The sequence below is a fragment of the Salvelinus sp. IW2-2015 genome, linkage group LG15 (assembly GCF_002910315.2).
Source record: "Salvelinus sp. IW2-2015 linkage group LG15, ASM291031v2, whole genome shotgun sequence".
Lineage (NCBI taxonomy): Eukaryota > Metazoa > Chordata > Actinopteri > Salmoniformes > Salmonidae > Salvelinus > Salvelinus sp. IW2-2015.
The window spans coordinates 54,403,535-54,413,772 of record NC_036855.1 but is presented as its reverse complement, the minus strand read 5'-3'; the positions used below and the strand labels follow the sequence as shown (position 1 = coordinate 54,413,772).

At 37.7% G+C, this 10,238-nt stretch overlaps 1 protein-coding gene across 2 annotated transcripts; it reads left to right on the top strand.

Moving 5' to 3' along the window:
- Positions 1–3,789: 3,789 nt before the first annotated feature.
- On the top strand, positions 3,790–9,517 carry LOC111975155 (UPF0547 protein C16orf87 homolog). Of its 2 annotated transcripts, none has more exons than XM_070447276.1 (4): positions 3,790–4,035; positions 5,005–5,101; positions 8,431–8,610; positions 9,088–9,280. In XM_070447276.1, the coding sequence occupies exons 1-4, from the start codon at positions 3,895–3,897 to the stop codon at positions 9,090–9,092; spliced, it is 423 nt and encodes a 140-aa protein (XP_070303377.1). In that variant the 5' UTR covers positions 3,790–3,894; the 3' UTR covers positions 9,093–9,280. The 2 variants fall into 2 exon arrangements, with proteins under 2 accessions (XP_070303377.1, XP_023859126.2); XM_024003358.2 differs by having other exon boundaries at positions 3,917–4,035; positions 9,083–9,517.
- Positions 9,518–10,238: the final 721 nt, after the last annotated feature.

The following is a 10,238-nucleotide window of genomic DNA, read 5'->3' as shown; positions in this document are numbered from 1 at the left end:
ATGTACTGCAGTTTTCCTTGCCTAATAAATCCGACRTTGATACCAGTTGTTYGTATACAGTCTGAAACAAAGCACTGCAAAATCGTGGACATTTTCCTTACAAACCAGAATATTAAATAACATTTCATTTGAACTTAATCCACCGGTTGTCTGTGCCGTTGGTTCTTCAGCTGTTTGAAATTTGAGACAAAATATCCATAGGAAAGTATTGTTTACCCAGCGCCGGTACTAAAGTTGAAATTTATATTACCTAGCACATGAGCAAAACCATGTAAACACCTGTTAGTATACTTCTGTCTTGAGGACGTGCCTTCGGTCATGAGCAAACGCATCTTGATTGCCACACACATAGACCTGTGTTTTAATAATAATAATACTTTCCTACGGACAATTGGCAGAGTATGTTCAAATATGATTTTATTCAACATTCGTGACGGACAAGGGACGTTTAGGCTTTTTTTCTATGTAAATGTGTGTGGCGTTGCCTACGCAATTGAAGGCGTCGACCACGTTTAGTGACTACAGTTTCCTTTGCTATGCATGGAGGCTCATTGATCAGTCAGACTTCTTGGTTCTCAGTGCCAGATTGCTGTCCTCAGTGTTTCTCAGGGCTGGATCAAATTGGAAGATTTTACTATGAACGTTTACTCATGGGTGGTTCACCCTGGTGAGACATTTATAACGTGTTAAGTATACTGAACTCAAATCCAGGAAACATCAACTAGGCATTTTGTCAGAGAACATTATAAAACTTTAAGAATTTCAAGTATCTTAAAGACTGTATGCTGCTCTGTTATATAAACCTTTAGGCAGGGACTGACTTAGTGATTTGGAGGCCCCGGGCAGAGGCCAATCTGAGGCCCCCACCCCCGCTCCTATGTGTGCATGCACAATTATGGGTTTTATAGTTAAGACATGTAATTGAACTGTAAACATGTATTACCTTTTAATGTGCCATGAACACATTCAAACCACTTCAAAAAGTAGGTTACTTTTGCACGTTCACTCAAAATCATTCCAGCATCCGAACAGTGCACTGTGCACCCGCCAATTTTCCTTCAATTTGCAATTGGTTGAAACCAAGTGCCGACACTTGTGGGGTTTGTAGAGCAAAGCAGAGAACACCATCATGTTCGTGAGAGTCTCATCTTTCCATAGAGGTGTGTAGCCCAAACTGTTCAGACGCTATAGATGTTTTCGTGAGAAGGCCGATTTTCAGGATGTCTTCTGTTCTGACAAACAGCGCTGTAGCTCTGCCACCTTCCACCGCAGATGGGAAGGCCGAAATTATTAAAATATTTGTTTTATTATTAGTATGCCCAGCTCATGAGGCCCCTTGATGATGTGAGGCCTGAGGCATTTGCCTCTTCTTGCTAATGGTAAATCCGCCAGTGCTTTTATGGTAGCACTTTATAATAACTCATAATAAAGCATGTATAATGGATTAGCCATTTTGCGTGGCCTCATCTAAAGTGTGAGCTATTTATAGTTTATAAATACTTTATAAATGTTTTGAGTGACCTGTGTTATTTCTCACAAAAAAAGATGGACATGCCATTGGTTGACATTACAGCAGTACCGGATTCTCCTTAAGGTCTCAAAATAGCCTAGAACATATRAATGGTAAAATAATAAGCACACAACACAGGATGTTAAAGGACCTATATTAAACAGCTTATGAATGGTCTTATGAATCATTATAAGTTGTTTATAAATGTGTGAATAWCTAGGTTACTAACATTTACAAATGTGGAAGTAATGATTAATAAATGATGAATAAACTATTTACTAATCCATTAGAAATGCTTTATTACGTGGAGTTATTATAAATTCCCTCCATTTGGTACACAAATCACAATTTAACTCTGGTTTGGTTCCAAGTGTTTCAGGTTTGGTTTCAGCAACGGCGCACTGGAAATTCAACCAATGAGTGACATTCGTCTTGCACTAATGATAGGACTGTTCTTGTTGTAAAGGCCCTCTGAGCTGGCATTGGGTTGAACTGTGCAAGACTGATCAATGTCAACAAAGGCATTACTGACTCTATTTTAACACCACTTACAAAGCTTTTTTAATCAACTTAATTTGACCATCTGTCCAATAATAGGTAGTTAACAATGAATTACTTTGTTATCAAACGTCTAGGGTGACGGGGTAACTTGTAAAATGACAACTGTTTCTTCACCTTTCTTGTCATGAATATTATTAGACAGGGGCTGATAAGGCATAAATAGCTGTGGGGGGAGGACAGAGCATGCCCATTGCAGGACAAAGGAAGCGAGAGTGAGGAAATTAGTGGAATGTGTGTCAGAGATGTGAGGACATGATACACAAATTCTAGTCTGACACAAAACTCAAAAACTGTGAAACAAGAGAGGAGAAATTCTCTCTCTCAGGCAGCAGTGGATCCAATGACTATTTCAAAGTCTATGTGAAGTTGAATTTGTATTTATTTCCTATGACATAAGAGCTTCCTGCAATATCTGAATATGATGAAGAGGAAATGGAAAGTGAAGAAAATTATATAGGAGACAGATTTTGTCATGCCTACTTAGCTTGGTCACACAAAAAAACTGTTGAGCTATAGCCTATCCCACAGGAATCCTACATTTGTTTCCAAGCAATATTAATGCTGGAATCGTACACCTTGTACACCATAACTCATCATCGTCACTGTACACTGTGATACTTCAGTAGAAATGACTTCAAATCGAAAACATGTTTTGTCTTAGTCGCCATTATTACCACTGTATCTCACTGATCATAATACAGAGCAAACTTGCTGGCAGCCTGTGCTCCCTTGCATGGGGGATGGTAGCCATGTACACTAAGCCTCTGCTTTTCAGACAATGTTTTTTATATTGCTATCTATATTTAATGTACATCATACAGGCASATAGATCCTAATAGCATGGACTGAGACATAATACATGTAATGTAGGCCTACCACAATAAGTACAACATMTTCTAAAACATTGGATGTCTATTGTATCAATAAAATCATAAACCACTGAAAACAAATGGGTTTGATAGAATACAATAGGTGTGCATATGTGCCCTAATCAAATACAAGTAGGCCTAGCATTCACAGTAATTTAATTTCAGTTTGCTATAGTCATTTGATTTATGTAATTAAATATGGTTTAACAAATAGTACACGAACGTTCTAATCAATGATGTATATAAACCCTCGATTGCGCATGCTATGTATTGGCCGTTGAGGGTCATTGAAGCCACAGGTCGGCCATATTGGTACTCCCCGGTAGGAGCAGCCCTCCTACCGGGAAATGAATGGAAATGTTTCAAGGACAAAATTACATGTATTTAAGTATTTGTGTTGTTGTAGTGGGGAAAGTAACATTAGTCATCTAAATGATCTAACTATACTTTAAGGAACATGCTTTTATATATTTGTTCATTTTTTATGCTTAGCTCACATAATATAATTTTAAAGTATGCATTAAGGTGTCTGTAATAGAATAAATGTGGCAAAAACGAATGTAGGCATTAATAAATACATTTCTATAGCTCCCAATATATTTGTACAACGGTGGGGGAGTGCCAAAATGGAGACACAGTGGCTTCAACACAGCGCCCCCTTTCCGGTCATCTAGTCACTTGTGTATATGTAAATAATTTGTTCCAGCTGAGCACTGTTTCCGACTCTGTGAGAGGTTAACGTATGCTCAGTGGATAGGATAAAAATGCAAGCATTATGCAGAACATTTTCTAGTGTACTGTATGTAGCCTACTGTTTTTTAGGCTGAGTGGTGCGCATGCCCCATGTCATAGTAAAGGAAAAGCATAATGAATCCTCTCTCTCATTGACCACAGTGCGCATGGTCATTGCTTTTGTATCATTTATGTCCGTCTGAGCAAGATCAGCTGCACTTCATGTATTGCAGAAATAAGTTTTACGGCGTTGAAGTAGGCTTTTTTCAAAGGAATCATCGGATAAGGAAACAGAATATGTCGGTAAACAAAGCTAAGAAAGTAAAAATGGCTACCAAATCATGCCCTGAGTGCGACCAACAGGTGAGAAAATGTATAGATATTGTTKATTTTGATATATTTTGACTTAGTGATAATGTTGTTTTGCCTCACAGGCATGGGATTTAAAGCCACTGTAGGCTGCTGAAGTCCGATATGGTAGCCCATGAATTCAAGATCTGGAGCAACATAGTCTAATCTAATGCAAATAATCAGGCTAATCATCTAAATTAGTATGTGCATTCGATCTCAAACACTATGTTACAATGTACCTCAACTATAGCTAGTAATTGCTTTCAATGACACGTTGATACGATTAAAGAGTCGGAATGTTATTGCTCGCCAAATGTAGCTCGACGTTTCCTTATTTTTGATACACTGTAATACTGTAACCTAACTGAAACTGGTTAATCATCGCGATCTGACTTTGTAAATCATAGGCTATTATAGCCTTAGAACAATATCGTGCGTTGAAATGTCTTAAATGTAGCTGCATTGCTGACATTTGATATATTGTAAAATTAACATATTACACAAATAAATCGTAGTTTATACGGTGACATTTGGATCTAGCTTTTAGACCGTTTCTTGATATCATTTCTCTAAACTGCATCGATACATTGATTTGTTTTCACAAATAATGTGTCGACGAAATGTAGGCTACTAGTCTACATTCGATTTGAAAACGCTTTATTCATTAGAACGTTTTAATGTCACCGCTGTTGTCGGCACGTGTCCAAAATATGTGGTGCGAGTTTCAGCTAGATTGCGCTAAGGACTTTTTCATGAATTACAAAGGACAGTCCTCTAATATCTCAAAATGGTTGGGCAATATAGTTATCATGGGGGTTAACACTGGCTACGCCCTTGTTTAACTATTGCAAACAAAAAATAKAAAKGTTTATATAGCTTCTGCAATGTASCRTATGCTTAATAGATGACTTCATCAACAAAGTTGCCTCAGTTTGGAGGAATATTTTATATTAACCATGTTTCATCCTGTTTCTTTTTTAGATTCCAGTTGCTTGCAAGTCTTGTCCCTGTGGCTATGTATTCATTAGTCGAAAGCTTCTAAATGCCAAACTGAATGAGAGATCACCACCAGCAATAGGTAAATTCACATAATTCAGGAGCCTACAAATCATAGTTTCTTTGACGTTCTCCTCACTCCTCACAATGTTACTGTCAKGTTCCTGACCTGTTTTATGTTATTTTTGTATGTGTTTAGTTGGTCAGGGCGTGAGTTGGGGTGGGCATTCTATGTTTTGTGTTTCTATGTTTAGGTCACTTGTAATTAGCCTTATATGGTTCTCAATCATGGACAGGTGTTTGACGTTTCCTCTGATTGAGAACCATATATAGGTTGGCTGTTCACACTGTTTGTTTGTGGGTGATTGTCTTCTGTGTCTGTGTATGTTGCACCACACGGGACTGTTTCGGTTTGTTTGTTCGTTTGATGTAGTCRGTTCCTGTTCGTGAGTTCTTCGTGCATTTATGTAAGTTCCATGTTCAGGTCTGTCTACGTCGTTTTCTTATTTTGTAGTTTGTTGAAGTGTTTTCGGTTTTCGTCAGTACTTTAATAAACTTCATTATGTCCAAATATCACGCTGCACTTTGGTCCAATCCCTACTCCTCCTCTTCGTCTGAAGAGGAGGAGGACACCCGTTACAGTTACAATGTTTATTAACGTAGGTATTTTGTTTTATTATGAGCCTGTAAAACATTCACATGAGATTGAAGATAAATTAGTCAGAATGTAATTGTATTAATACATGACTGAACTCAGCAAATTAATTGTATTCATCTTGGTCATTGTTGATTTGTCCCCCGTCCCCCCTCCCRCCTGGTTATTCACTTAAGATGTATTGGTGTTTTTTTTTTAAAAGTCAGTTGGATCAGTATAAAATTTGAGTGGTGCAGTGGTGGCTGGCTTAAATTGTTATTTGCTTGAGTGAGTAGCCTACTGAAGTGGGGGGATGGGATATTTTATTCCTGCCTGAAAAGRTTGTTCCCTCAGTTCTCTCTTGTAGGCTTCTGCAMTAGCATAAGGCAGCCTATACCGCTCACTGTGAAAAGTTAGATCTTACATTTAGCTGTAGAGTTAGATCATGTTGTCTTTCATGAAATTTGACATTTTCAGAATACAGATATCTAACAGGATTTGATTAAGCCATTTCCAAAAGGTGATTAGGAAAATAAATTAGAATACAGAATTGTTATATAACCCATTAAATGCCAGCTCATGCTGCTATGATCCTGTCAAATGTGGAAAGTGTAAGGATTAAATAGATATAGGACACAGAAGCCTGCCTGTGTATCTGAGCATGTTTACAGAATATTAGTTCACTGTTTTATTCCAATGAGGGCTTTTCCCGTGTGCATGTCATCAATGTGCTACTGTCTGCCCATAGCCTTGCATCTCCCTCCAAACAGACTGTTTAAAGATGCAGTAACATATAAGCAATTATTTCAATCAGTTTTTTGAAGAATATGTCATAGAAATACCTTAAATAGCTTAGTACTACTTTATTACCTGATAATAAACACATTTCTGCAAATATTTTTTTCAACCTTTAAAGAATGATAACCAATACAATGCTGCTGTTTTGATTTTAAAAGATGGAGTGATTTGAATGCTAACTGTAGGCTAGTACTTAAAAAAATAATATCTGGGTAGGGGTGAAATCATCGTGTATAGGCTATCACAGTGCCTGAAGTTATGAATGGAATGTTAACACAACATACCTTTGTGAGAACTTTGTTGTATTAAACACTTAGTATTAGACAGTTTATGGAGTAGAATTACTCACATCTTCTCTCGCTTTATGATACAATTTCATTAGTTTCATATGATACAGAATGAACTTTGAGGTATTGTAGTTAATAAGTATCTTGAAGGCAGAGAAGACTGGTTCCATTTGAAGAGGAAGGGGTCTTGAATTTCAGCACTGTGATTTTTAATGGGTGGGTTTTGGCTTCCCCCTCTCCTTAAATAGTTTATAATTTGCCTCTCCTCGCTGTAATTTCTGTAGACTGTGTCAGGTTTTCAGGTTTAAATTTGAYTACTTCCTTTGTAACTTTGAACAGACACTAATACAACATTATTATTGTTGAATAGGAAGACTAAGGTTGCACTGAACCTTTTTTTTCTGGATAAAAGTGCTAATAGTTGTATTTATTTTMTGCTCACTCATGATTCCTTAGTGGAACATATTTATATAAGACTGTTATTTTCCGGTGCCCTTTTTTAAATATCATCTGTTCTTGACTTGATGAGAATTTAGCCTTGGAAAAGGMGAAGTAGTAAGTTATGTATATGATGTTTATGTTATAGTATGGAGTGCAATAGTTTTCTCAGACTATTYATTATGTCACAATTTTATGAAACTATTGTCAGTCTGAAGAGGACGTGTGTTCCTGTTTGGGCAAGCTGTTGATAAGGCTAGAATTCCTGGGAGATATCGAAGTTGTGTGTATTCTCACATAGCAGAAACGTGGTTGATGTAGAAAATATATTTTCAGGCCTAGTCCAGACTTTGAAACAATCAATTCAAATCAAATCAAYTTTATTTTATATAGCCCTTCGTACATCAGCTAATATCTCGAAGTGCTGTACAGAAACCCAGCCTAAAACCCCAAACAGCAAGCAATGCAGGTGTAGAAGCAATTGAATTTAATAGCAATACTATTGCTATGCAAATATTACAGAGTTACTAAAAAACTATGCAATAATATGTTAATATKATATTAGTAGTGGGTTGCTACACAGTTATAAAGCATTACTCTTTTGGGCACCAAATATTTGTCTATTTGTATCACTATTTTATCTGGCCCTTTCAATCAGTCCTTGTTTTGAAACCTAAATACTCCTGAGTGCACACTCACTGCCTACACCACTGAGGAAGCAGCATATGTGGTCATTTACATTTCTGAAGAGGAAGGCTTTTTAAAAGGCCACTAGACAGAAACTCCTAATGAAATAGAGGCCTACTTCCTGCTCTGGTAATAAGAACACTCCACTGATTCAATGACTTAAAGTGGTTTTGAGGCAACAGCACACCTCGGATGCTAGATATGCATTGGAATCACCGAAAAGGGAATGCAAGCGTCTTCCTTTTGGTGGAATCGTGTTGTATATGAGAGGAGCTATTCTGTTGTTGTTTTAAGGCGGTGTTGTTGGTGTGTTGGAAGAGGGGGGTTGGTAGGAGAGAAAAAGTGGAGGCTAAGATGTTTAATACCATATAGCCTTCCCAAAAATGTTCCATAACATACATTTAAACTGGAGTCATTGGCATAAGACGYTTTGTCCTTAGGATGTATGATGCATTTGATACTGTGACATATTTGAAGGCAATTCATTACTTTACATTAATCTTTCATTTCCATATTGCATATTTTTAGTGTTAATACAATTTTCAAATATATTTTTCTTGTCTTTAGACAAGTTGGATGCAAAGAGGAGGAGAACTGAAAGAATTCGCAGAGAGAAGATCAACTCTCCGTCAACCAATGACATGGAGAACAGAAGGCGATGCCGCTCCAACAGCCAATCGGATCAGATCCGGAGAGGGCGGGGCAGGCCAAAGACAGTTGGGCTGAAGAAGCAGGAGGAGGAGAAAGGTAATACAATAATAAAAAGTCTCTATCAGTGACACTCAATGACATGATGCAGTTATGATATACTAAGCGTTTCCAAGATACTTTCCTAAGCTTTGTTATTCCTCATTGTTTTGTGCTGACTCTTTTAGTAATATTTCAGTATTTTCCAGTCACATGAGAAGGCTGGTGATTAGTGCAGTATTGGGACAGAGCTGGGGGATTTGTGTTTGGATGAATGATTTACAGAGAGGGTTGCTCTCTCCTCTTACCCATGAATAAATCATGGTGTCCCTGACTCTGTCTGTGGTTTAGCGGCTGATCTATAGGGAGAAATATCACTATGCAGGTTCCTCCTGTGTGGAAGACAGAAATTATGTTAATATATTGCCCAAGGTTATTGTTGTCACATGCAAATTATGTATGTTTCTCAATGGGTTTTCTCTATTAACCAGGGGATGTTGTTAACTAATTTTCTTTTGTGTTTTTTGACCAGAAAAGTTTGAGAAAGAAGTTGATATCTATGCCAACCTCTCAGATGAGAAAGCATTTGTGTTTTCGGTGGCATTGGCCGAGATCAACCGAAAGATCCTGGGCCAAAGACTGATCCTATAGACAGACCAGATGGTTGCTTTGAGGGATTGACATGTGAAACCTAAGATTGTTACTGTGGAGAAACCCATGGATGACCACCACAGTGTGTCTAACAGGGTATGAACTCTGACCCATGAACTCCCTGCCGGATTGGTCGAAGCCTTGGGAAAATGGAGATGTTGGGGAACATGGAGAAGCAGGCACCTGGTCTGCTCAAGAGGAAATGTTGGAACCAACTTTTATCTTTAGAGAGTAGCTTATGGAATTGGAGGGGGTAGGACATCTGAATATTTATCTTTTAATCAGATTTTATATTATATATATATATATATATATTAGATGATATGGTATAGGATTCATCACCTTGTCAACCAAGAAAGCTGTCAGTAGCAAATGCAAAACATTTCTATTAAAAAGGGCATAAATGTGTTGAAGCATGGAGGGCCATCCTAGCATTGTAACTGGCTTCTATAATGTTATTGGCTTGTAGTGCTAGTAAACATTGTTTATTTAAGTCTAGATGCCATTGGAACATAATGTTCAATATATTTTGTATCATGCTTAGGACTTTGGGAGAAGGCCTTGTACATTTATATTTATAATGCTTGTGTACCATCTTAATTTAAATGCATATCGTTTTGTCTTTTGTTTCATTATTGGTGACATTATATTAAATATGTCATATTTGCTTTGGACACCTGTAATTTAAATGTCAAAGGCAAATCTTTTTTAATGTGACTTATTTTTGTAATTAAAAGAGYTGAATCACAATCACCGCTGTCAGATGTTGGGCCTTAATGAGCAAATGTAAGTTTTTATTTAAGAGTGTGTTGTACTTTGTTGATTTACTGCACATACACTATAGTACCAGTGAATGATGTGCATTACCCACCCTCATGTCTATACGTTACCCTGTAGCAGGCAGAGGGATTGGCTTGGCCCCTGAGACACCTGTTTGTAACCTGCCCATTTCTCCTGGAGACAGCTGCTGCTGCCGTTTCTCCAGCTCTGCTCTGCCTCCCTCCACAGGGAAAGGCCCTGCCATTAAAGGGTCATCC

Coding starts and splice junctions, on each gene's coding strand:
- LOC111975155 (XM_024003358.2), top strand. CDS start 3,970: ATGTCGGTAAACAAAGCTAAGAAAGTAAAAATGGCTACCAAATCATGC. Junction 4,036..5,004: donor GCCCTGAGTGCGACCAACAG/GTGAGAAAATGT, acceptor TTTCTTTTTTAG/ATTCCAGTTGCTTGCAAGTC. Junction 8,611..9,082: donor GAAGCAGGAGGAGGAGAAAG/GTAATACAATAA, acceptor TTTTTTGACCAG/AAAAGTTTGAGAAAGAAGTT.